Consider the following 27,335-nt stretch of genomic DNA (forward strand, 5'->3'; position numbering starts at 1 on the left):
CACACATCGTGGACATGGCGAAACCGCTGTTATATGCTAGCCACCTTCAGTTAAGCGCCAACCATCAGCGCAACAGCGATCAGCTTGCGTTTTGCAGTCGCGTGGTTTTTCTGTCAGCGTTGTTTCGCCTGTGAAACTGTGTGTTGTAATTCGGTTTTCACCGATTTAGCTCAACATGAGTAAAGCACATCCCCCTGAGCTTAAAAAGTAAGTTATGCCGTTGTATTGTTACTGTGCGCAAGCGTCTGAAAGTTGTTGCAAAATGCCGGCGTCAGACAGTATGCCGTGTTATCCATAAGACGAAGTTTATCTTGACTACAGGTTTGAAGCTAAGTAAAGTGCGCTGTAACCTTCGGTCATTGAATTTTTTTTCGCTACTTAGTATTTGTTGAGTAATGAGTTCTAGGAAAGGGCTATTTACATAACTTTTCTTTGTTGCTCATTTCAGGTACATGGACAAGAAGCTGTCATGTAAGTTTACTTGCAGCTGCATCATTGCAGTGGGCTGTTATTTCTCTGTGCTATTCTTGCCTAGGTAGGGTATCCGTTATTGCCCGAGGCAGTGCGCCGCACAAAGTGCCTTACGCTACTGCGCTGCCTGATACTTAGTTTTGATTTAACACAGTGACACGAAAATGGCAGTATTCTGTTGGAAGTTCAAAACAAAGGCTTAATGTGAAGCATTCTTGGCAGCCTGCAACAGGCTATGTTTGATAAGTAGGTTCAAGTCTTTGAATTGCTCAATGAATTGCTCAATTTCCTGTATCATTCGCACGAAATGAAGGGAACCTGTGACTAGCGACAAATTTAGAAAGCCAACCAATTTCAGTCAAACACTTGAAACAACCACTGCAACTGCATCGATGCTAAAACCACTGGATAACTAGGTTCTTATAACACCTGCTATTAGGTAATGCTTCCATCTTGGAGTTGTGTCTGGCTAATTTCTTTTTGCTTGCAGTGAGACTCAATGGCAGTCGTGTCATCACTGGCATCCTGCGTGGTTTCGACCCCTTCATGAACCTGGTGCTTGACGAAACAGTTGAGGAAGCCAAGGGAGGGGAGAAGCACAACATAGGCATGGTGGTAGGTGCTCTCGGCACATAAAGTTGTGGTTTTGATTGTGACCACTGTCTGCATTGCATTCACAGGTTGTCAGGGGAAACAGCATCGTCCTGCTTGAGAGCCAAGACAGGATAGCCTGACATCGTGCGCCTGGAACACTTTCGGCAACCATGCAATCCCATTGTATTCTTCTCATTCACATGCTGTGCTCCATCTAAGTCTCAATAAATGTGCAAGGAAACTGGTATTAACATGTTGCTTATTTTTAAATACACCAGATATTGTAGAAGCACAAGTGCTGAAGCATGCACAGTGTAAACAAAAAAGGGCCCACATGAAACAGATTTTTTTTTTTTCGTTAGTCTCACTATTTCCATCTCTCTCGAAACAAACGTGTCTACTCCCCTGAAATGGCTGTTGTATTCATACTGTCCAGTGTGTTTAGGGGAATACCCCACGGTGGAGCAGATTTGAAACAAGGGAGTGCTGACCATAAAGAAAAGCTATACGGCCATCTCGGGCACTTGGTAGCTTACATGAATTCATATTGAACAGGAGATGTGTACCCCAAACATGTACGATTTGTGATTGGCTCCCATATCACAAACGTTTTCTAAAGGTTTATGGCCAAAAAAACAGTCTACGCCACGACTAAGTACCCTCGTCACATGCAGGAGGTGCGGGGTTCGATCCCCAGTGCCTCCTGGTACCCATTGGGTAACCATCGGTGATGCAGTGGGTACAAGGATTGTCCTGGTCTGCTACTCGGCATCTTTTAGGTGAAATGCTTGGGAAATGGGTCATCGACCCATCCCTCAGTAGAAAAATCCTTGTGCCATGGCGCTCTTTGGCCACAGGTGCCTTTGCGCCGTAAAAAAAAAAAAAGCGTCGTTAAACGCGTACCGTAAAATGCTTCTCTCGGTTAATCCGCTCGTTTATTCGCGCAGGAATCTGACGCAGAGATGGTATACCACAGTCCTGCTTTTTCAAAACGAAGCTTGGACGATGTAGTACTTTCCTGATTTCATCAGAGTATAAGTACGCGTCGTCTGCAGCATTGACGACTCCCATAACAAGCAGATTCAGCGTAGTGCGCGTTTAGCGTCGCTACAGTCATGGTGACTTCCAATCGCAGAGTTGGAGCACTTCGGGAGCAACGATTTCTGCTCTTTTCGGAGCAACTGTATTCCAAATGCAGATTTGAGGCACGGATCGCGTCTTCCAATCGTAGACAGGGAGCGGTTGCCGAGCCGACGAGATTGCTCCGTGGAGCAGTCGGGACTGCTCCGCCGAAATCGGCGGATCCGACCGGAAGTTTGCGTGACGTTCTTTTTCAGCGGCGATAGCGGCGCCCTACATGCTCTGGCCAGAGCAAGTGTACTCCAATCGCAATTTCAGGTCGCGCGCTTTGCGCCGGATTCAGGCGCTCTGTCACAGAGCGTGCAGACCGCTCCGGGCCTGCGATTGGAATTCACCATCAGTTATCTATTAAATGCCACTGAACTTTCACAACCATCCCATAAAAAACTAAGCGCCTTTTGATACTTTCCGCGCCAATCGGCACGCTTTTCAGCCCAGTTGTGCTCATACAGGTACTGGAAATGCGGAGCTTTCGCAAGCTTTCTGCGAAATATGAGACTTGATTTGCACCCAAACATTGGCCTTAACGTACGCGGACTTTGATCTGTATTAGTTTTCTTCATATCTAGAGCCGCGCAAAATTTTGACTTCTCGAGTTGAGCCCGGAAGGAACTTTTCAATATCGCGCCTTTATTCAAAGTGACTGCTGACACCTTTTCACTTTCAGTAACAGCGTCAAGAAATAGTTCGATTCCTGACTGTTCGTTAGATGTGGCTAAACAGATTAGTACCTCTCTGTTTGTACGTGCCGCTCTAAACATGGAGCTAATAAATAGGCGACGTGTTAGCAAAAGCAGCGCCTTGAGGAGGTTTTGTCAGGGGAAATGGCGTAGCATTACAGCGTGCGATTGCATGTAGTGCGGCGTATGTTTCGCGCATTCGGGAATGGCTGCGAGTTGACTCTTCACCTTTTCGCAACAATGACCATCATATTTGGCCTGCGTTAAGTCCCCTTTTGTCTGTCTAGAAACATAGAGTGACCAACAGCTCGAAACATGGATAGGTTTCTCTTGGAGTGCAAGCGAAACTTGGTAAATTACTGTTTAGTAAATTTCGTGTGTCACCCGCCCGGTCAGCTGTATTTATGTATCGTGGGAAGTCCGATCGGCGGCGGCTTGTGTGCAAGCGGTCTGCCTCTTATTCGTCGTGCATGTTGAGACATTTTTTGGCTTAAATGGCTTATTGCCTAATTCGCTTGCGCGAGGACCGTACCACGACTGTGTGTATCGAATATGCGCTGTTTATTTACCGGCTGTTCGCTGCTGTGTGATGTCCCAGTTTGATCTGGATGCTGCCCACGACCTCATCTCTATTCAGTTTCGAAAGCCTCCTATCGCTAGTCAGCAGAAGTTTTCCTTGAACCCTTCGAGATGACGTAGCGTAACGCTTAAAAAACACGTTTCTGGGACCGTGAACGAACAGCTCTGTTTATATTGTCTTCAGGAAAAGATCGACTCATTCACTAAAGTCCATGTCGTCCTGGGCAACGAATCCTGCGACTTGGATTCCGCCGTGTCTGCCATTGTCACTGCGTATTTGTTACACGAGGTGAGAGTTTCTTCACTCTTGTAAGCGTATCGACTAACTTGATTAGTACGCGCTCAAACGCGCTTCACTTGATCATCGCTGCACGGTTAGCGCAGCTCAGCTACTAGTTTGTGTACTACGTAAGCGAACCTGTTTTACTTTCAGCTTCAGCCGGTCACAAGCTTACTCGTTGTTCCTGTACTTAATGTCGCAAGAAAAGACGTCAGGCTGCGCACGGAGGTCACGTACTTCTTCGAACAAGTGGAGATTCCGCTCGACTCTGTGGTCTGCCGGGACGAAATCGACCTGAAGGTAAATGCCGCCCGTCACGCCCACCGCAAGGTGGTGTAGCCGGCGGATGTCGTCCGCTTTCACCTCTTCCGATTGTGCTATTTCCGCATCATAAAGCGATAGCTGCGCTGATTTTGCTTGGTGGCGTTCTGCCAGGGAAACAAAAACCATGTTGATTCATATCTGCGGTCGTCCTGTAGCGCTTTGTCTGCTGGTGCTCCGAGGGTCATAATGTTAGCTTCACTACAGGGCAGCTTATGGCTGCTTTGAATTGCGCAATATTCTGGGCTGTTGTGTGTCACAGCTGGTGGTGTTACTTCTGGCGGAAAGAATGTGGAAACACAGGAAACGAACTAAAGGGCCTGTACTCATTGCTTCCAAGCCCTGTCAAGCTGCCAGAAGCAGCTGTCTGCCCGCACAGCCTGCCATAATCTTTGTAACAATTAAACCAAGTAGAACCAGAGTCACTTTTTTTTTCTTTCTCGTGTGACTGTTTTGATCAGTTATTTTCCACCTCTGAAATACAGTTGTTTCTGCCAATTCATAAGGTATGGAATGTAGTCATTTTATTCCTGTTGCATAGCAACAAGAATAATTTTTCGTGGTCACCTAATGGTTATCAGAAATCGCCTGCAGTCCACAAGCAAAGATCTTCTCCAGGAACTTTGTTTAAATGTCACTGTAGAAATGCTTTGCCTCCTTCAGCACTGACTTAAATATGCTGAAAGGTATCCTCAAGGGTTCAGTGATGCATCTTAGCCAGCATAGTGATAGAACTGTAATTTGTTTGCTTCAAATATTTGAAACCTGCTCAGGTATTTTTTTGCATTGTCTCCGTGGTCCTAACGTACTGTTAAAGGGACCGTGAAACACCATTTCAGCACACTGTACTGCATGTTGGTTGCATAGAGTGAGTTATAATGATGCTATTAGCTTCGGTTCTGCCGTGTATGTTCCGGTTTTAATATTTTAATTAGCTCGCAGAAACTAATTTATGGCGCTGATGGTGTCACCACACAGTGGCGGTTTTTAGCAGTGGATATGACATCATTGGGTGGGAGCTTGATGACTGGGCAAACAGTAAATGTACTATAAATTGTGTTAAAATGAAGATACGTTTTGTCTTGTGTTTGCGTTTTATATTAGGCCAACAAAACTAACATGTTTGCCTTAAAAGCACTGCAAATCAAGTAGAACAAAAAAAAATGCCACCAGAGGCTCTGGCTATTGTTCTGCATCAAACGACTGCACCTCTCTGTACACGTCTACGACCTAGAAAAACAAGCACTTATGGCTACTCTTTATGTATCTGAGAATGGCTCGGCGGAATCCATCTGATCAAGCCATTGCATTCTACAAGCATTCGTTTCGATCCCAGCGAAGGACGCAAAGAAAAAAGCCCATTTGTTTCCCATTTACCAGTGCCCATCGTCAGCATGTGAAGGATCACCGGGCGGCTGTGCCAGATGGTGCCATGTTCCTGTCAGCAGCACGCGCGCCTTGCTCGCCGTGACCAATCAGCGCGTTTGTAGTTTCGGGCCATGGTAGTCAGTGAGCGATAGCAGTAGTACGTGTTATTCTAAAATATCTAGTACCTCGCACAGGTCGTCACTTCATCGTAATATCTCGTGCTCGAGTTCGGATAAGTCAGGGAAGGCCATTGGTCAGCGTTTCCTTCTGTGCCGCCGACGTGACGATGAAGCATCGCTGGGCCAGCTTTGGCATAGAGGTATTATAGCTGGGGTCCATGTTGTTTCGTAACCATGGAAATGATGCTGCCAGCCTTGGCAAGAGCGAGTTGCAGTGAACAGGCAACCATGGTGTGCAAACTTCTGCGACGTACTCAGATAGGCTATTTTGATTGGTCCCACCCAATGTCATCATTGGGAAAGTGGAATGGGGAAACACCGCGAAAATCGAATTGAGGGCGGCACTTTGTTTGCTTGTATTATGAAATTTGTTCATTAAATAGCTCTCATTCCTACGGGCCGTATGTGGCATAAAGAATTAACTTGAAGTACAGATGGCATCCCTTCAAGCAGTGTTTTGCAGCCCCTTTAAGCAGGGCTTGCAGTCATCTGGGCATTTTTCTTCCTCTTTTTGCTACACTACACTTTGTACAATTGGAGTCATGATGTCTGGCATATTTTGTCCTTCCCCCTTGCAATATTGGGCAAAGAATCAAGCTTGAGCAGTATTGCTGAACTAATAAATGAGCAAAAGAAAACAGTTGTTATAACAACATAGTATCTATTTGCCCAGAAACTTCACTCCCAGTCAAAGTTGTCCCTGACCTTGGTGGACCACAATCTTTTGCCCAAAGAAGATGCTGAACTGCAAGGTGCGGTGCAAGAAATAATTGATCACCACAGGCTGGAAACGTCTCACAGGTTCGTATCACTCGTTGATTGGTTTTTCTGGCATACTGCAGGAAAACAATTGGGGGGGCCCGTTTGTGTGCATTGGTTTGGAATAGAAAGCCAGTTGAAGAAATTATTGAAATAATTCTGGTGTCAAATATCTGTGAAGCACATGATGCTGTTGTAAAGAGTGTTATCTTTTGTGTGTGAGTGCGATGCGAATTCATTTCTAAAGCAGTGGCATTTTAATAGGGCTGCTGTGTTACTATAGATGATGCTTCCAGACTAATGTTTAAGGAAACAGACAACAAATTTTGGTTTCATGTTTTCTCCTTTGTAGTAATGCATGAAACATAACTATACACGGATCATGACGTGGTATCTGCCTGTGACTGCTAAGTAATTTGTGATTGAATTTCTTCTCTCATGCTGTTTCGATTTCGCCACCTGAATGATAGTTGCAAAGTCAAAGTTCGGTATAGGTCACCTGAGCTTTTTCTTTTTTGATGTTTTATGGATTTTATGCTTTGCACTGCCTTACTCCTGCACAATTCTGAAACAGTTGCTACTAGACTAAAACTATATTGTTTAACCATGTTTTGAAGGCTTTAATGGCAATTTGCAACAGTGCAGTTGTTTGTAATAAAACCATCGCACATCTTGAGGAAAAGTGCATGGTGCATTTCCGTGCGTGCTTGCTATCTATGCTACTTTCCCACTCATCAAAGCTGTTTTTGATGAAATCTGCATTTCTTACGTTGACGCTAGGTGAGTTTTGGGTCTAGGGTTACTTTATATGGACTTTATATGGACTTCATATTTTTGTTAAGTAATATCATTGTTTGAATTGTTGGTAGTGCAACAAAGAAGCTAATGGGAGTGGAACACAATATAAGGGCAATAATATGCCTGGCAATTTATGGCTAATGGATGCTGTGAAGCTACGATTGCCCGTTGTTTCTTTTTATGTGACAGTTGATTAGAATAGAGAGTAGCATAATACTTTACTGAAACATTGCTATTGTAGCGCACAGTGACACTGCAAAGCAGAGGTGCTAAGATCGGCGTTCCCAGCCGGCGAAAGAAGAAAATAAAAATGAATGGCACGTGTTCGGTGCACACGCACGGCACGGGCTGTTCGGTGCTAAAAGCCTGCTATGCTGGTCCTCTTGCTCTGGCCCTCCGCTGTGACCCCGCAAATTCCCTACACTATCAGCAGTAGCAACAAGGTTGAATAGAAATACCTTTGCACAACAGGGCATTTCCAGCAAGAGTTTAACCAGGATATGTTGTCATGTTCAGACAGTTCTTTTGTGTTGTCAGTGAATGCTTCTATTAGTATGGCACTGGCTCTTAGGAAGAATGGGAAGCATTGAGCAAAGAAATTAATTTTTTGTATATCAGCTTTGTTGTGTTTGTGGTGTCGTTGAGACGTGTAGTTTTACACATGCCATGTGTAGTATAGGTTGGCTTTTGGGCATTCATTTGAATGCACTCCAAAAGTGTATGAAAGCTTGAAGAAGCCAAATAATTTTCTGATTAGTTTGTTAATTACCTTACCAACTTGCTGGGATATATTTGGGCACTTCGAGTGACTAATTAGACTGAATTTACTTTGGGTACGTTCTCACCACTTCATGATTTGGTGTAGTCTTTGGAAACAAGATGGGCTTAGGGCCATATGCTTTCTTTAATGGAACCTAGGGATCAAGGTATTTCCACTTTGCGTGCCATCATCTTTTCACTCCACACTCTAGTAGCCGTTTCTTCCATCCTGTGTTTCTGCCTGCTGAAGGTGTACGTACCAATTCGTGTACACTGGCTTTCAGGTGTGACAAGACAGTGGAAATGGTTGGGTCGTGCTGCACACTGGTGGCTGAAAAACTTCTACACTCGAAACCAGAGCTTGCTAACCCCCAAGTCGCTCTTTTGCTTTACGGTAAGTTGGACCAGCATGCTTTATTTACAAGCCTCAGTATTTTAGTAATGTGCCTAGAGCATTTCTGTCAGAAACATAGAAGAGGGGGGAGGGTGCAGGCACTACACATGAGAGAAATAAGTAGAAAGAAATACCTGTGCATTTTCTTGACCCGAAGCAAACATTCTTGTGGCACCCTTGTGGCTGCGCAATGCCAGTGCACATTAAAGAACCCTCGGTGGTTGGGATTATAATGTGGGGCCTTCCACTACGGTGTCTCTCACAGCCCACATGTGGCTTTTGAGACATAAAACTCCACCTACCATAGTATACCATAACATGCCGTACCATTTCTCTTAGGCTGTTATCAAGAGGCAAGTCCACATAAAACCAGTTGAGAATATGGGAGTCTTGAAACAAAGACATCTTTCTCATAGTTGATGCACACATCCTTGAAACAAGAAGTGCGTTGTTCACATGTGTGTGCAACAGTGAGAGTGCAGTTTTTCCTTCTTGGTTTTTATGATGTAAATGCGCTGATAGTATCTACTCACACTGGCACAAAATGCCCACTCTTCCGTTAATACTTGTAGTTATAGTAAAAGGCGGAAATCTACATTGCCATATATATTTGAAGCTACATTGACCTTTTTCTTCCCAAAATATCCTTCAAAAATACATAGTCGATGTGGCCAAGCAAGGTTGGGACATAATCAGTGTGTTTACCTGTAATCATGACCTTGCATAGCTTAGCATGTCAACTCCCCTTACCACACGTCTTGTGACTTGCTGTGATAAGGCCATTTCATGTGTTCCTCCTTCGCCTCTCCGCCGTTGTTTTCGAATAGCAGGAGCAATAACCACATGCCTACCTCGCGAAAGTGATGGTTGGTGGCAGTGTTATTCTTGGGAATTCCTGTGGCGTGACGGGCTGACAGACGCGTGATAAAGTGTCCGAAGATGGGTTATCTTGTTCGTATGAAGCTGCAGCTTGCGCGTTTCATGTTTGATGTTTCATTAAGTGTATAGAAAGTAAAGGCTTGCTATCTTAAAATTTTTGTGGTGGCCTAGTAGTTTGAGCATCCGCTTCGCATGTGGGAGGTGTGGGGTTCGACCCCTGTGCCGCCGGGTACCTACAGGTGATACAGTGGGTACAAGCTTTCTCCTGCTCTGGTGCTCGGCTTATTTGGGGTGAAATGCTTGGGAAATGGGTCTTTGACCCCACCTTGAGAAGATGAAAAATACCTTGTGCCTTGGCGCTCTTTGGCCTCAGATGCCCTTGCGCCATAAAAAAATTGCAATCACAAGCTTCTGAAATCAGAGGTCAGTCTATACTTAATTTTTATTACCCATATGTACCCTAAAGCTAGGGGTTCAACTAAGTCCATGGCCTAAAACTGCATACACTCAAATAAAATGTGCAGTCTCCTTGCAATCTCTTAATGTTACTTTTTTTTTGTTGCCATATGTCTTTGAAGGAATGCTAGCTGGTTTGAGTGTGCAGCTTCACTTGGTCATGACCTTTGCAGGCACGATCCTCCTGGACACAGTGTGTCTCTCAGAGTCTGCACGGAAGACAACAGCCAAAGATCTGGAAATGGTGTCTAGGCTGCAAGCCTTGCTTCCTGAATTGAACAAGGAGGAAGTGTTCAAGCCACTATGCAGGGCGAAGTCCAATGTGGATGGTGAGTTGCTGAATGTGCAAAACGGGAATGATGTCAAGCAAATGAAGGTTGAGGTTTTGATGCTAAAAATTAGTCATCTTAGCTGTGCTTTGTTGTGCAGTTCTCTTTAAATGCTTATTGATGCATATGAGCCAGTAAACACATACATATCACTCAGGCTAAATATCTCAAATTTTCTGATGTTGGTTGGTTTGGTTTGTTGTTGCAGCTTTTCTTGTGGTACTTAGTGATTTAGCTTTCTGTAAACAGTGTATAGAGAGTGTGCGGCTTAACTGACTTTCACAGGCTTGTGCTTGGACGAGCTCCTTCGCAAGGACCTCAAGGTTGTCTGCTCATCGGCAAAGCGCATAGCGATATCTTCCGTGCCTGGAGAAATAAAGGTATGTGTAGCTTGTTGTCTACATTGTTACTGGGTATAACATTTTTGTTGCTGTTAATGTGTTACTGTGCTTGTCTTCCAGCATTTGATGTATATAGTTATTGAAGCTTCACTAGGCGAACAACTTTGTTGTTATCACATAGCATTGCGTCCCACAATGTTGCATGTTAAATAAACATGCACTTCATGAATCATGACATGCGTTGTGGTCTTATAATAAGTATTGATTATTTGAGCCTTGCATCCTTGTGGAGCTTGTATTCACACTTCTTTTGTTTACACACGTCGGCTATGAGTTATGGCTGAAGAGTGAAAGTTCTGTAATTAGATGGGTAATTACTGAAATTTCAGTTTCACCCTTGTTGCACTCTTCTCGTTTGAGGTAAAGTTTGTGCAAAAAAAAATGCACAGGCAGTCATGTAATGTGAAGTGATAAATATCCGTTAGCAGTAGTAGTAGTAAAAAAATATTGTTTGTACATTTAGCTTTTGCACTGATTGCCTTCCCATTTTGCCTTTGAATTGGATTTCGCCATAGTTTTTCAAAGAGCAGAAATGTGATAGGCTGTGGCAGTTTCTTTTCCTTTCATCATCACTGAAATATGGGCTCTCTTTCTTTGTGCACCATAACAAGAGAAATAAACTTTTTTTTTTGGTGATATTTTTTGCGCGCTAGCACAATTTGCCTTGCTTGCGAAAAAGTCGTCCTGTCTACGGTTGAAGCCTGAGGATAGCAGGCTACCCACCGCCTGGTGAGCAGGCTGCCACCTGGCCACCATGACAGGTGGGCAGGTGGAAAGGAGTAAAACTGGTTTCGCAACAGCTGCTTCCTAGTGTTGCAGCAGCTGCAACAAAGTGTCGCGTCAGCTGCATCAGTCTGGAAAGCAGGAAATCATGTCACAGTAGTTGCTCCCAAGATGGGGCAGGCTACATGATAGCTGCAGCTCACTGGAAAGGAGGAAACCTGCATCACGCTAAGGAGAACATTCATGTCACACCAGTTCTAGTCTTTGTTAAGATTGCAGCTAACAATGGGACAGTTGAAAACCACATTATAAGTGGGTATAGCTGGTGTAGTGTTGCGAACAAAGGTTCAGTTGTGCTAGCGCACCTTCATCGCATTTAGTTTATTTAACTTAGTAAATCGTTCATCACTTTTTTTTGCATTGCGAATGTGTGTAGCAGCTGCGTTGACAGCACTTTTGCATCCTAAGCAGGCTGTGTTTTGGTCATTGTTGCAAATGATTAGTTATTAGGAAATGAAAGACGCTGTAACTGTCTCACTTCTCTGGACATTTCAACCACACCTTAAGGGAAGGGAAGAAGGTGGGAGTGAAAGAGGAAAGTGAGAGAAGTGCTGTAGTGGAGGGCTCTGGAATAATTTGGACCACCTGGGGGACTTAAGCATGCACTGACATCGCAGAGCATACCGTTCCTTTCGCGTTTTGCCTCCGTCGAAACGTGGCTGACGTGGTTGGGTTTGAACCTGGGAAATCTGGCTTAGTAGCTGAGCATCCTAACCTCTGAGCCACTGCAGTGGGTTGTTGCAAGCATCTGTAGTGCTTGTGTAGCTGTGGGTGATGGAAAGAAAAATGAGTAGGCCGCCTTGTGTCTCACACGAACCGAAACATTCATTCTGCAGTTATTTTCACACTGGAGCTACTTTGTAGGTACAAAGCACATGGGTGGTTGCCTGTACATAGATACAGCATGTGCTGTTTATATTCTTGTGTGCTTCGGCCCTTCACTTATGTTAACACGACAGCATTAAGGCTCCTGTTCAGTAAAGAACTCAGCGGCAGCGTGCAAGAAGATGCAAATTGGTTGAAAAGGCAGTGACGTCACACATGGAGCGGTGGATTTGAAAAAAGATTAAAACACCACGTAAATTGTGAATATAAGGTCGCACGACTCAAAAGTCATTATGACACGTAAAAATGAAAAGAAAATAATTGCAGCACTGAAAAGAAAATGGGGTGAGATGGGAACCGAATCCATTCCCCTTGGATCCTGAGTCAGACACACTGCTTCTAGGCCACTGAGGCATGTTCGTTCGATTTGGTTAACGGGAGGTTTTGTGGGTCTTGTCCGACAAGATCCATGTCTGCGCAGTCATGTTCAAAGAGGACCCCGGGCCGCAGAAGGGAGCCATTAACGCTATCGTGTCACAACCCTTAAGGCGGAGCTTAAGTGTCCCCCGAATTTTTTCCTGCATATGCATTGATTGAATGGTTGGTTATTCATCCTTTCGATTTTATCTGGTGCAGAGCATTTGTCAGGAGAACACGATGGAGGCAGAGCTCGGCAAGTTCTGCGAGACACACGGCTACAGTGCCCTCATCATTCTCACAATAGCCGTCGAGGAGAAGAGCAACTGTGTCCAAAGGCAGCTGGCAGTCTTTTCTTCAGATATTATGCTCAAGCAGCAGGTAACCCACTCTATTTGTAGACTCAGTGCCCCGCTTTATTTCTGAACAGGTGTCCTGGTTGCCAGCTTTCACATGTTGGTGGAAGCTTTGGGTGCGAACATTCAGGGGTGAGGGGTTCTTGTGTGAATTTTCATTCATTATAGAAGGTGTAGCAGGTTGAGGGCTTCGGGTGCCAGGGGAATTCGAATGCAATGCAAAAGACAGTGTTTAACTGTACTTTCTGCTGTGGTGTGTCTGCTTGCTTGTTATGTGCTATTACTTAGTTAAGCAACTCCATGAGTGAGTGCTTGACTTAATGCAGCATGAAAAATGTGTTGTAATGAGCCACGCTGGCGTCTTCACATGTTGCAAGATCGTTACATTTTGTGTTGAGACGTGAAGTTTGCGTTTCAAAAACGATTCCTAGTTTTAAATAGAGCACTTTCGTTTGCCGAGGAGTTACCTATTAACGTGGGGTTTGTGTACACCCGCAGTTAAAAGTAAGTGGAGGGCGATATTAGGGGAAAAAGTTTTGATCACTGTCTCTCCATTCATCCTGGATTAGATATGTGGAGCATAATTGTCACTGTGCGAACTATAGTGCAGCAATAAATCCCAAGCAATACGCTTTAGATACGAAGAAATTGCCATATACAATTGAGCCTACTTAAAACAACCCTTACGGTCACGTGAACTGCATTTGTTGTATCCGAAGTTCATGGTAAATGGACTTCTCACATTACATCCAAATATGTGGTTCCCCGACAGAACTGGCGTTCATTTCTTTAACAAGTGCGTTATGTGCGTGTATTCTTTCAAAGCACAGCCTATCGTGAGGCTTTCCAAACTTCTTAGCGTGCCCATGTTTTTCCCACTGAGACTCATGCTGGAAACCAGCTGCTTAATAAGGGGCGCGGTAAGAGTAATCGCGGTTAAAGTGTACACGGCAGCTGGTCGCAGGTAGTTCTTTAAGCTCAGGTTCCCTGCGGTTGCGAAGGACTCGTACTTCGTGTACAGTGCCTTTGTCAAAGCACGGCGCTTCCATGTTGGCATCCGCACCAACGTAGTTGTCCCAGACGGCATCCTCCCAGCTGTGCATCAACGGCGCATTGCCACAAATTCCATGTGACTCATCACTTGGATTTTTCACTGCGTAATCTGTCATTCCTAGGCCCATGCAACGACATAATTATAGCCCAGCACACATGCGAACAGAACGTATAAGCTGCACATATAGTGTCTACGTGCCACGTCCACGCGGTAGCAGCACAAAAGGCAGACAGACGGCTCGGGAGGCAACACAAGCCAAGTGAACAGCAGAACTAGCAGGCCATTTAAACTTTTCAAATCCGTGCCATTGGCTGACCTGCGACCGAACGCAGGAGCTTCGCTTTCAACTCGGCACTGGCGCCTGTGTCGCGACCACCGCGATAATCCTTCTACTGTAGACGCTCTGCCAGCCGGCTCACACGAGAGCATTGATCGACCTTCTATGCTTTTGGCATGTGCCTGACCTGTCATTATGTGCAGTTTTATTGCTTTTTTGGCCAGCCACTATCTGTTCTGGCCAACATGTCATGGGGACTGAGAGATGCTCTCCGATCTCAGCGCGAGTTTTTCAACTGAGGAGGCAAGTTCACTGCACCTCCTTGTTCGCTATAACAGAGTGGAGTGGCCTTCCATAAACTTTTGATGCCAGATGTACATAAATGACTGCTGCATTTGAGACCGAATTCCAGAACAAATAGTGGCGTGCATGGTGCCAAATTTTCATTTCATAGTGCAGGAATGCACCCATGTGGGATATCATATTTCAGACCATTTGAGTGGGTGTTCATAAAATTGTCAGTTAAATAGTATAATTGCAGAAGTATGTTGCTTCCATTTGGAAATTGCTTTTGTGATTAAGCTTACCATTTTAAGTTTTTATTCTGAAAAGCAGTAATATTTAATATCTGAAGGAACTAGACGCATAGCTTCAGTGTGTGTCTGTTGCAAAGGGAGGATCACAAAGGGAGCATGCTTTTATTTTGCGTGCTCATGGGATTGGTGTTCATGGCTGCCTTGTGAGCTTGACAGTTAATGTACCCAGTAGGTTAGTCCACCAGCTGTTAATTTATTCCAGAGGCTCTTAAACTGGGTTCTGAGGAGTGTCGGCATTTTTGAACTGTCCTTTTTGGTTCCCATGTACTGTGATCAGTGCATGCATCTTCCACCATGCCTTTGCGACCCCTTATTGTGGAAAGTGACTGTCATGTAATTAGTCACTCTAGATGTGCATAGACGCGCATAATCTTTTCTTTACAATCAAAATAACAAAGATTCTTCATTGACATTGTGATTACTGTTTTGTCTTTTGCTGCAGCTGACCTCGACACTACTGGCAGTGGGAGACCCTTCCCTCGACCTTCAAGTGTCTCACATGTCGACCGACCACCTCATCACATTTGTCCAGGGCAACGCACAGGCCTCAAGAAAAGTTGTTCTTCCAGTTGTCAGGAAGTTCCTGAGCACTCTAGGTGAGCTGCAAGCTTAATTTTTGCTGTCTAACGCATGCAAACATCTTGATCGACAGAATTACTAATAAGGCAAGCAATTCAACCTCTTTATAAAAATGTTCAAGTCTTTAGGTTATAGGTTATACAGTGCTAGCTTTCAGCTCCATATAGAGCATCAAGTGTGAAGGTTACTCTTAAAAATTAGCTCCTTGGATTTTTGTGCTTCCATATGTTGTTAGGAGGGGTGGTGGAGTTTGAATTGCTAGCAAGCTATGGTGTGGCCAGGAGTCGTATGAATATTTTTTTGCACATACTGATACAGTAGAATCTCGGTGATACGAACCTGGTTGATACGAATTTCGCGATGATACGAATTCGGAAAATTCCCCAGCCAGAGTGCATTGTGTACGATGTGCAGAATTTCTGATGTTCCGAACCCTCTTCCTCGCATCTGCAGATACAAATGCGCGAGCTGCGACCGCACCTTCGAGTACTAAGCGCTGCCCGCACATCGCCGACGTCGCGATCGCTAATCGCGCGGTACGCTTTGCGTGCAGTGAGCGGTGGTGTGCAGCCCGCACATCGCCAAAGTCACGATCGCCAATCACGCGGTACGCACCGCGAGTAACGAGCTGTAGCCACAGAGCAGTGAATAGATCCCATCAGCCGTAAATAGATCTGTGTGAATGCATTTTTCATGCTTTTGTGTACGGATTTTCTTCGTTTAAATGATACAAAATTTCGGACGACACGAATTTTTTCGCAACCCCAAGGTTCTACTACGCAGGTCATTATCAGTCATGCTAATAGGTACGGATAGTGTATAACTCTTCCATTTCAAAGTGCAGACTGCAGTATCTCTCTAACTGGAATAGCTGGGATGCGATGCGAAAGCTTTTCTGCGTGTGCTCAGGTGCAGTGTTTTGTGGTTTTGTAATGTCTCTTAGTAGTGAGCAAAGGATGAATTAAGTTTTTTTATGTTCTTGTGTTTTCTTTCATTACCTTTGTTTTTTGTTTTGCTTCTAAACTGAACTTATATATCGCTGCGTGTTTAAAGAACCCCAGGTGGTTTAAATTATCTGGGGCCTTCTTATGGCGTCTCTCATAGCCCGAGTCGCCTTGGGACGTTAAACCCAATAAACCTAAACCTGAATTTATATGTTTCGCTCATAAATAGGTTTTTAAAGGCAGCTTATGGCTTTGTCTTAATTAGGTCAAGTCAGTCCAAGGTCCGGTAGCTTGTAAATTAAAGCCAACAAATAACTTCAACAACTTATGTTTTGTTCCCGAGCCAACTGCTATTTAACACGTGCCAAGTGAAACCTTACGCATACTCTAGGTATCTGTTGTTTTGCAACATGACGCTGCTTCCTTTTGAGCCAATTCGTCATGGTTTCTGCGTTGTCAGATGTGAACATTTGTGGCATATTGTGCGTTAGTCATATCTCTTTGTCTCCCGTAGATCATGGGGAGCGAGTACTGAGTATTCATTCTTTTTTATATCATTTAGCTGTCCTTAGTCTAAGGAGATGCACATATATGTGTTGCCATAGCAACAGCAAGGTAGTTGAGACTGCATTATTTGCTTGAACGCTAGACTGCAACAAAAAGGTTTCCGGCGTCACATGCATGAAGTTTACTATAAAACTTCATCAAAAAAGGATCACAACCTTTAAAAAGGTGATGTTTTTTGTTTTCAGTGACTTTAATTAGGGCACTTCAAGTGCTAGCCACATGTGTTCTGCACAGCGGCAACAAAATGCTCAACGCTTAACTTGGACTTTGAGCACCTGCATTCGCAGAAGGCTGTGAACGCAGTGCCTGCTGACTACACTGTTATATTCCTTGCATGAAGAATGTGAGAAATCTGCAGTCACAACTCACAGTGGCCATCGACCGTTTGTATTTGAATCGTGAAGACTGGCTGCAAAGAAAATTGATGGTTGGTAAATAGGGAAAATAAAACAGGTTGTGAAAATCAGGTTCATAGCATGGACACTGTTTTAATGCTTTGTACCTTTTCGTCAAGGCATTAATAGAGCAGCAGTGATGAGTTAGGCAATGCGGACTGATTGGATCAGTTTCGATAGCAAAACTTCACCTCAGAGGCCCGGAACATCAGTGTATGCTCGCACGTGTTTAATTTTACCATTCATGTTGTATTTTATGTAGTGTACTTGGTTTGTAAATGAGGAGTGGTTTTTGTTTTGGTGCTTTAGAGTTTTTGTAACATACTGCCTCGGTATTTTACCAAATTTGCCAGCAGAATTTCGATTATGATGATGTCAAGGAAGGCCATGCCCCCTTTTCACCCATAGAACCCATTCGCTACCAGCTGAAAAAAAAAAAGTGGAAAAAATAGGAACTGCAAGCTCTGCTGTAGAAAACAAGAATGAACAGAACTTGGAACAAGTGTAATATGCAGCGCATTCCAGATCCATCGCGACTTATCATCATCACATGACTGCTTTCTCTACTGGCACAGCAGTCATATTCCCCAACTTGAAAGGTCACGGAAAGTGCGGTGTATTATGCATGCAGTTGGAAATGGCAAGAATCGTAGCTAAGAACATGAGCAACGTTTTGTATATTTAATTTTTTTTGTAATCAACTTCTGGCTTAGTGCAGTGGCTTATTCTTGTTTTGCTTATATTGTTTTTTGTCTTACCAGCATATTTAACCAATACTTTTCTAAAAGTTTTGCATACACAACTCGTGCATTTTTTTTCATTTAGAAGTATAACCAATAAACTACAATTTGATGCTTTACAATGTGCGGTACATTTGGCATTTCTTGAAAAAAATAGTTTTTAATTTAAAGCATTCAAAATCAGTCACTTTTTTTCAGTAAGGAAAGAGATAATTCCATGTAAAACAAGCCCTTGGATAACTTTTTTCTGGGACCTTTAAAGAAATTTTGGTCAAGAGAATTTGCTAAGATGCATGGCATTATTACTCTGTCTCTCATAGAAGTTGAGTTATAGGGCTTTAAAGTTGTCAATTCAGAACTGGGAACATTGTGTTTACTCGCATAAATTGCACACTTTTTTTTCTAAAGTTAAGGCTTCAAGAAGGGCGTGCGCAAATTACACTGAGATTTTGCAAACGTCCTAAAATCTCTACAAGGACATATTGCGCAATGTTTACGGTATATCGCCGTGTATAAGTTGACCCCGCAGCTCATGCCACTCATTGGCAAAAAAAAAAAAGTTGAGTCCAAATATGAGTCTACATATACCCCCCGCCTGCCTGCACCCGCCCCCATCCTATACCCACATCTTGTAGTTCCCCACATGAAGGCATATGGCTCATGCGCAGCTAAAAGCAATAATCGCGGAATGATACATTCACAAACCCAGCAGTCAGAGGCAAAAAGAGATGCAAGGCATCCATTAAATGCCAAGTATTACATCTTTGTAAAATGCTTTCCTTTGTTTAAAGAAGAAAAATGGACTGATAGGTTGCCCTGTGCTGAAAGCACTGCTGCATGCAACAGAGCACATCTGTTGGTTGTATATTGCTTACATCATTAGAAATTTATTTGTCCTGTTCACGCCAAAGATTGCTGCTTGGCAGAAGGTCTCAGCATTATTTTCTTTGTGATGTATTGAAAGCTAGAGCAAAAAATTCCTCCATTTGTTCCGCAGTGCCAGCCTCGAGGCCTCCAACACTGTTACCGCCCGAGCCGTGCTTCATTGCGCACCCACCACGCCGGTCGCTCACTTCCATGTGTGTTGTTTCCTTAGGCAGGCAGGTCGTCCTCAAAAATGTGGCTCCGGCTGTAGTTGTCACTAGCAGCAACAATGTACTGCAGCGAGGTGTCTCCCCGGCCTTGCACTTCGCTAGGTTTAGAGTACGGTCTGCTGCATTGAGCATGGTCGTAGCTATGTCATCTGTTGCGGTTTGGAAAATGCGTAACCTTTTAGCTTCTAGTCGCCACAAGACACAAATACAGATCAATCGATTTTTAGGAGCGTCGTTGACATCCACAAAGTTTTGTGCAGATTTCGGATGCTTTAGACTGCAGGATAAAGCTGGAAAGAGGAGCAGCATGATAACAAAAAACTCCAAGTGAACCTGGCGGCTTTTAAGGACATTGATGGCTTCTCTTATTCACGTCACATTCATTACATTCATGAGCACCGGATCGAAGGCTTTAGGGAAGGAATATAAAATTTGTAAAATCTGGCTTTTTTTACCTGTCTTGTGAAAGCATGTGCTTGACGTAATCCTGAATGTGTGAACAAAAATAAAGTTGAAGTCAACCTCTCACATGTCATGTTGTCATTTTCGTATAATAGAACTTTATTTGCTAATTTTTACATTCTGATTTTCCTTACTACCTGATGCCAAATGTTCGTTTTGTAGCTGAAAGTTATGCTTGATACCACTCCTCTTTTTTTTTCTATGTTGAGAGAAGGTGAAGAAAACAAAATAAAAATAAATTCAGTTTGCCACGTTTTGCTGCATTTTAGTTTCACTTATTTTGACATACTATAGCAAGTATATCAGTCTCCATTTGCTTCCCAAGAATATAGTGAATGATCAAAATGATAAATCAGGGTGCTCAGTTTGTTGTACTTGACATCTTATGAGCATTTAAAATTATGTTTAGAACATGAGACAGTGAATAGTTGCCATCATGTGTACTTTTTGTCACAGAAAAAGTGTTAAAAACCTTATCAAAGCAACTTGTCTTTGTTATAGGGTAGCAACTGTTAGTGGTAGTGCATTCTAATTTTTCACGCTCTTAAATTCAAACTTCAAAGGATCAGAAAAAAAAGGTTACAATTATCCGAAAGTTCGAATTATCGAATGACCCTGAAAAAGCTGTCAAGAACTGTTTGGGTCACAGTAAATTTAATGAAACATTGGGCAGCAGGTGCCTACGTTTTAGGTTTAAATGGCGTGGCAATGACTGCTTTTCATGTTTCCATCTATGCTTTATTACGTGTATACTGCCGGAAGTGTCGAAGCAGAAGTGCTTCAAAATCTGAAGGGCATCCGCGCATCCTTCACGGTGCGATGCGGTGGAGCTATGCCACCACTTTGTCCCATCTCTCACAAGCGGGACCGTTGCGCATGAGGAGGCTGCACCACACGAACTCCAAACGGCCCATGAGGAGTGTGCATTTTCAGTGCATCAGAAGAATGGAACCACATGGATGGAAGCGAAGGAAACGCTTAGCGGCGCTGGAGCGGGGAGAAAATCGGGGGAGAGAGGAGAAAACACAAGCGACATGCCAATCTGCATATGAAACGTCGTTGGCTGGCTGATGCCGGCTCGTCGAGCTGCAGGCTGGCGGGAAGCTCAGAAAAGTGAAACTGAAACTAAGTCGTCGAACTGCTCAAGAAGACCTGTTCATTGTCACGTCTGCCATTGCATCTGAGGTGCGCGAGCTGCTAGCGACTCTGCAACATGGAATTAAGGTTTTGAGTAGAGCTATTTTGACGATCTCTTGCCACGCCTGTCTTACCTGGACATGCCCTCCCTTGAGGAGCCTGTTCGAATTAACCAGTGTGAGACCCGAAGCGTCTGAATTAATGAGCGCATGACAACATAGACTTACACGGGTGTTAGCTGGAACTGAGCCGGCAGTTCGAATCATCTTGATTTCCTAATTAAGGGGTAGAATTAAGGGGTTTGAATTAACAAGCTTTCACTTTAGTTAGAAAGGCTAGTTTTAGCATAGTCTGGAGGGTGCCTTTAATGTGACTGGTGTCTGAAATTAATTATTATTGTTGTCACCATCATTGATATTCACAAATAAGGTAAAGCAGAGATCTGCAGTGCACTGTTTTTCATTTTCACCTTTTTTTATTCATTGTTGGCATGTTTACGAAGAGCAAGTGGGCTTTGTTTCTTTTTTCTTGGTGCTACTTTGATACAAAATTCATGTGATTGTTTCTCTTCAACACAGAGGATAACGTCCTGCCTAAGATGAATGACCTTTGCCCTCAGTCAAATGGATCCCTTGCTGTCAACAATCAGTCCTGTGCTGCAACAACGTAAGTTATGCTAAAGCCACTGCCTTCAGGCAGGCACATGTACTACTGCCACATTAGTGCTTGTGTGACAGTCCAGTCATTCTTGTCACTAGACACACGTCACAAGTGTGATATGTGCTTGTCATTCATACATGTGCTTGTAGCTGCCTGTCCTTTGTGATGCTAAGGTGCCTTTGGCCAGTGGTGTGCAGTGTTGACTAACGCGTGTGCTTTGCCATTTCAAAGGGCGCTTAACCATCCTCTTGTCGAAATTTTTGTATCCTCTGACAGTTTGAGGCTTTGTTCATTGAAAGCTTTGTTCATGGAAATTTTTTTCCTTACAGAAATTTTCTGTAAAGACTGGTTAATAATGGAGTCATAGTAAAGTAGTTTCGTTATGCTTTTCTCTTCTGAGCCGCCTCCCAAGTGATCCTCTTCCTCGATGATGTGGCTAGCCTCTGCAGGCAGAATTTCCTTTTCTGCTCCCCTCTAAGGGGAAATGTATAGATGCCTCTCTCTGTGGGCACAAGTTTATGCTGATGCCTGTTGCATGCATATAGTGGATCTAAATAACTGTGTCGTGCTGTGCTAAGGCACGATTATCGCAACTGAGTTGTAGGGTGCATCAGCCCGTTAGCCAGTGGATTAAAATGCACGCTCCACAGGGGCTATGTGCTGGCAAGCATGATGAAGCTGCAGCACAAAGAAAAATGAATAAAATGACAATACAGCACAGGCCTCAAAGAAATGCGCAAGTGCTGTCTGACAGTTTGTTGGCAGTTGAGTGGAAGCTACAAAGTAGTGGTGGCAAGTGCGTGAGAACGGTGTGCATATGGAAGCTGTTCTCTTGTGCTTGCAAGCCTACCGGACAGCTTGAGAGTTGACACCTTGTGCTCATTGCTTGTGCTCCACTGGCAACAAAGTCTTGAGATGGAGCAAAGGTAGTGCACTTGCCTATGCATGCTCAAGAATGGACGCTGCAGGAAAAGTGTGTGACCACACAGCACAGCCAGAGAACCCTGTCATCCGTCAGTCAGGATGATCGACCTGTGAAACTATCTGGGCTTTGTGCATCATGCAATGCAGCTTTGCCATTACATGGACTAGAAGGTTAGCCAAGTCGAGAGGGAGCAGGAACAGGCTTAGGCTTGAATTATTGCCTTCTTTCATGGCATGTTTGGCTCTTATACTTTGCAGTAATTATCACAGCTGCTGGGTTTACACACTGCACATACTTTGCAGTGATTATCACAGCTGCTGGGTTTACACACTGCACTTGTTTTCTTAAAATGTCAAAACCTGGTCAGGGGAGATATTGAAACACGTGATGTGACACACTTTTTGCTTGCTGATTTTGTAGCTATGGCAGTTTTGAGATGATGAGGTAGTTGATATATTAATATACTCTCGACTTTCTTTGTTTCGTTCTTGCCGTTTGCAGTACTGCTGTGCAAATCAAAAAGAAGTAAGCATAGCCTGGTGTCCGTCTCTGTTTGAAGAAATTTTGATGTTTCTTTCTGTGGAATAAATGCTTTATGGAACACTTACGGAACACGTGTATACGTTTTGTGAAATGTGGTGTAAATGTTGCAGCATTTACCCAGCCATTCTTTCACATTAATCAGTGATTTGCAAAAATTTGTTATTTCCAGTCATGTAAGCACTGGTGTGTAGTGCACATTCAACTGGCATGTTTTTCAATTATATTATCACCCTGTTATGCGAACTGACCATAATCACTTCAGCAGAATATTCCTTGTGACATTTCAGTGCCAGTAGTCCTGAGGACACTGCATTGCGGGACCCTCCTTTCTCACCTTCAGACTCCTCAAACAGCATGTCGGAAACTGCAAAAGATGGGTGAGGGTGACACGTGCCTGTGCTGTTTCTCTTTGCTAATTCATTTTCCTGCTTTTGCAGCTATATTGTGTAGACAAGGGTGGAGGGATGAAGTGCTTCTTGTGACGTACATTTGAAGGAAGTGGACAGTCATTGGAACCAAGGAAACCAAGAAAAGTGTAGGGGAACTCTTTTCTTTTTAATTTGTGGTGTCAGTCAATGGGAAAATAGTGCTATAATCAATATTTAACTGAAATACAATCGATTAGAAAGTGCATGAAAAACAACCACATACCACCAGTGGGATTGGAAACCCACAACCGCCTATCTCCTAATCGATTTTATTTCAGGTGAATATTGATTATAATACTATTTTCTCATTGATCGACTAAACAAATTTAAAAAAATGTTCCCTATGCTTTCCTTGGTTTTGATGACTGCTTTTACAAATTTAGATGTGCTTAGATTGTATTGGTAACAGAGAAAATCTTGCTACAGATCAACTACTCTTTTTTTGTGTATATATTATAAAATTTTTATAGTAATGGTAATAATGATTTGTACAGTAATTATTAGTATTGTTTAGTACTACAGGTAATAATTCATACTGTAAGTTGTAGTATGCTAACCTATTTAAGTTGAAGTTAAAGGGCATGTTAAACCATGCGAACTCAGTTTCTCTCTTGCTGATTGTCAGTTGGGTCCTTCACAGTGGCACAGAGAAGCTGAATGATGGCAGCCTCAGTGTGGCCAGTGATGCTGATGCTCCAAGTCAGGCGGCATTCCTGTACCGAGCCCAGACAGTGGATTTTCCCGACAGCCCACACCTGAGGTCCACGCAGCGGAAAACTGTGAGCACTGCTCCTGTTTTGTTAGTCATTACTGCTGCTTTGTGGGGGGTTTGGAAAATGACAAGCATCTTACCAGGCGTGACAGGCGAGATTTAACATTTCTTTTGCTCATGCACTGCAGCTAACTTGCAATCTGTCGGTCCTCCTTATGGCCGCACACAGCACAAGAAATGTGCAGCATAGCAGAAACCATTGGTTCGATTTCCAGGGTGCATTGCATGGGCCCACTCCCTGTGCAGGAATCATACAATCCCAAACGTTATTTTTCCACTACTTAAGCCGCTGTTTCACACAGTTCTCTAATATTGTATTTAAATTCAAATGCGGAAATTGTGAAAAGCACCATGAGGACGCTAAAGTCGCATTAACAGTGGAATGCAATAGCATTAGATTTCACATTTGTCGCAGCTTCTGTTGCAACTTCTGTGTGTGTTTGTGTCAGTTTTTTTGCAATTGCCGGTCCATTAACCACCATATTCGGACTACAACCTGCGCTATCACGTATCTGCTGTGCTGTGAGGTGCGAACATCTGCATATACAGTCGAACCCGGATATATCGAATTCGACGGGGATCGGAAAATAGTTCGATATAGCGAAAATTCGATATACAGATATAGGCCAAAAAAGCACTCGCGATCATAAAAAATTGTGGCTTACCAATTGGAACAGCCGCGAATCACATAGCATGTGCACACAATATGAAAGCGCTTTATTTCACGGAAAAAAAATCACTAATTTTGGGCTGCTTTTTCCTCAGGGAAATGAAGTTTAAAACACTAGTTTCAATCTTCTCGAGACTGTCTAGGTGCGAGAGCCCAGTGCCTTCCATTTCGCCGCAACAGCGCCGAATCAGGCTGAACGCTGACGCCAGTTCAGTGGCTGTGCACGGACGCGTTTCTTCGAAAACACAGTTGCCCTCGTTGTCGCTGGAATCAGCTATTCCGGCCACAATGTCCTCATCAGCGAGGTCGGCTACCGCTTGAACTTCTCTGTCAGCATTAATGAAGTCATCAACAGTAACTTCGGGCGGGACGGTGCCGGAAAAATTGGACAAGTCGCGGAACGCGTCCTCCAAGTACTCATCGTCATCTAAAGCTTCCGGACATTCATCTCTGGCCACTTCAAGGCCTGCCTTGCCAAAACAGTTGGCTACTGTGGCCTGCTTCACGTCGCCCCAAGCGCCGGTAATCATCTGGATCGCGCCAAGCAGGTCAATCTTGAGATCGGTTCCCATGCGGAGGTTTATGAGGAGCCGTTGAATAAGTCGCTTCCAATAGCCTACCTTGAATGCCTTTATGATACCCTGGTCGAGGGGCTGCAGTCTCGCTGTGGTGTTCGGCGGGAGAAACTTCAATTCGATGTGCTGCAGCTTGCAAGTTGTTTGATGGGCCGAACAGTTGTCTACCAGAAGGCAAACTCGGCGGCCCGACTTGCCCAACTCAGCGTCCCAAGCCTGCAGCCATTCAAGAAAAAGTTGACGTGTCATCCAGGCCTTCCTATTACAGCCGTAGCGGATGGGAAGCTGTTTACAGTTCTTGAAGCAGCGCGGTGATTTGCTCTTCCCGATCACGAATGGCCGTAGCTTGCACGAGCCGTCCATGTTGGCTGCAAGCAGCACCGACACACGCACTTTGCTCATTTTACCACCGTGGCATGTGGTTCCACGAAGAGCGAGTGTCTTATTCGGCAACATTTGCCAAAAGAGACCAGTTTCGTCTGCATTGAAGATTTCTGCAGGCGAAAACTTCTCAGTGATCTTCGGCCACTCCTCAGAAAGCCACTGCTGCATCTCCTGGCTGCTGACAGCCCCACTTTCGCCTGAAATGGCCTTTCCTACAATGCCGTGGCGGTTTTTAATCCGTTGCAGCCATCCAGTGCCACCGCAAAAGTTCTCTTCGCCAAGAGCCGTAGCAAACCATTTGGCCTTTTCGATTAAGGTCGGGCCATTCACGGGAATATTTTTCGCTCGGATTTCAAGAAACCACGTGTAGAGTGCCTTCTCCACTTTGTCAAAAGCAGCAGGGCGCACACGACACGCTCCCGAGCGACTTTCCTCACCTGCTTTAAGCTTGATGTCCTGCTTGTTTTTTAACAACATACTTAAAGTACTCCGCGGAATGCCGAACGCGTCTGCCACGGAGGACTTCTTTTCTCCATTCTCGACACGCCGGATTACTTCAAGCTTTCTTGCAAAGTCCAGATTCTTCCTCTTTTTTATGTCCGCGGATGCCATAGCTCACCAGATGACTGCAATCATACACGCTACACACGGCACGTTGAAACAAAGGTACGCACAACAACATGCACGATGTGCAGATGGAGCAGTCCGAGCGAAGCCTGTTCGAGCGACAGTCAACGGGGCTGCGAAGGAACGACAAAGGGAAAAGAAAGAAGAGAGCGGGGAAAAAGATCGGCGGAATATGCCGTCGAAGGCGCTATGTTCGTTTTTTAAGCCCTCTCTGGCTCTCTCGTCTCCCCTGGCCCACGAGCGACCGTGCCGACCCTTCACTCTCTCTCTCTCCCTTTTCCCAGGAAGCGTGGCTTGGAAACGTCGCCGCGTCTCCATGCCGCGCACTCTCTTCGATGAGCTCCAATGCCCTTGCCCAATGCACACGCCGGCGGTAGAGGAGGAGCGAGAGAGCTCGCGCCGGTGGGGCGCAAGAACGGGGGAAAGGCTCTGCGTCTCCGTCGCTAGGCGACGGCCGCGCATGCGCAGAGGAGGAGCCTGCTGACTGACTCTGCGGAAATGTTTACCTCTGAGGACCGGACACGAATGTCTTTGGGAAAAGCGCACCTTCCAGGGGCGCGGCGCAGCGCGCCGTTCGATATATCGAATGTTCAACGAAAATGAAATTCGATATACTACGCAATTGTCCTATACTTTTACATAGTATTTTCAAGGGGGTAATCTGTGTGTTCGATATAGCCAATAATTCGAAATATGCGGGTTCGATATATCCGGGTTCGACTGTAGTAACACATTTTTTTTTCTTCTGATTTTTGATTTAAATTCTCTTTCTAGTTGCTGTCTAGAAACTAGGTTGCTCACAACCCAGTAGGCAGGTTGTGTTGACGTCACAGGGTCGCATGACCTCCCTCAACCATTCATTAATTTAATTGCCACCTGCCATGGTGGGCAGGTTGCTCACAATCCGGTGGACAAGTTGCCACTTGCCACGGTAGGCAAGTTGTGACGACGTCATAAGTTCATGCGACATCTTTCAACCAGTCAGGGTGGCCAGTCGGCAGGTTGTGATTGTCACAAGGTCACATAACCTTTCTTGACAAATCAGTGAATTTCTTGACACTGGACATCGACAAGGTTTTGGTGTGATGACAACTCTAATGGTATGCATTAAAGTGATGGTGCCATGGAAGCAGAACAG

The 27,335-nt window shown here is 44.4% G+C and overlaps 2 protein-coding genes across 10 annotated transcripts in view; both read left to right on the forward strand.

Annotated features, from left to right (window-relative positions):
- Nucleotides 1–34: 34 nt before the first annotated feature.
- Nucleotides 35–1,312, forward strand: SNRPG (small nuclear ribonucleoprotein G). Its single transcript, XM_077628802.1, has 4 exons — nt 35–207; nt 449–471; nt 962–1,086; nt 1,152–1,312. Exons 1-4 carry the CDS (start codon nt 176–178, stop codon nt 1,203–1,205), a joined length of 234 nt encoding a protein of 77 aa, XP_077484928.1. The 5' UTR covers nt 35–175; the 3' UTR covers nt 1,206–1,312.
- A 1,747-nt stretch (nt 1,313–3,059) lies between these two features.
- The window catches only part of LOC144094014 (uncharacterized), a 57,767-nt gene continuing 33,491 nt past the window's right edge, over nt 3,060–27,335 (forward strand). For 6 of the 9 annotated variants that reach the window (XR_013306377.1, XR_013306378.1, XM_077627853.1 and 3 more), the window contains exons 1-12: nt 3,068–3,236; nt 3,649–3,753; nt 3,898–4,044; nt 6,286–6,413; nt 8,213–8,322; nt 9,831–9,986; nt 10,272–10,366; nt 12,632–12,793; nt 15,138–15,291; nt 21,192–21,279; nt 23,029–23,118; nt 23,810–23,948. Coding sequence is in view for 5 of the 9 variants with exons in the window: in XM_077627853.1 (XP_077483979.1) it covers nt 3,201–3,236; nt 3,649–3,753; nt 3,898–4,044; nt 6,286–6,413; nt 8,213–8,322; nt 9,831–9,986; nt 10,272–10,366; nt 12,632–12,793; nt 15,138–15,291; nt 21,192–21,279; nt 23,029–23,118; nt 23,810–23,948 (1,410 nt within the window). In the remaining 4 variants the exon portion in view is untranslated. Of the gene's footprint in view, nt 3,237–3,648; nt 3,754–3,897; nt 4,045–6,285; nt 6,414–8,212; nt 8,323–9,830; nt 9,987–10,271; nt 10,367–12,631; nt 12,794–15,137; nt 15,292–21,191; nt 21,280–23,028; nt 23,119–23,809; nt 23,949–27,335 lie in introns of all 9 variants that reach the window. The other 3 variants (XR_013306379.1, XM_077627855.1, XR_013306375.1) reach the window with 2 other exon arrangements.

This window comes from Amblyomma americanum, chromosome 6, assembly GCF_052857255.1.
Source record: "Amblyomma americanum isolate KBUSLIRL-KWMA chromosome 6, ASM5285725v1, whole genome shotgun sequence".
In the NCBI taxonomy this organism is placed as follows: Eukaryota; Metazoa; Arthropoda; class Arachnida; order Ixodida; family Ixodidae; genus Amblyomma; species Amblyomma americanum.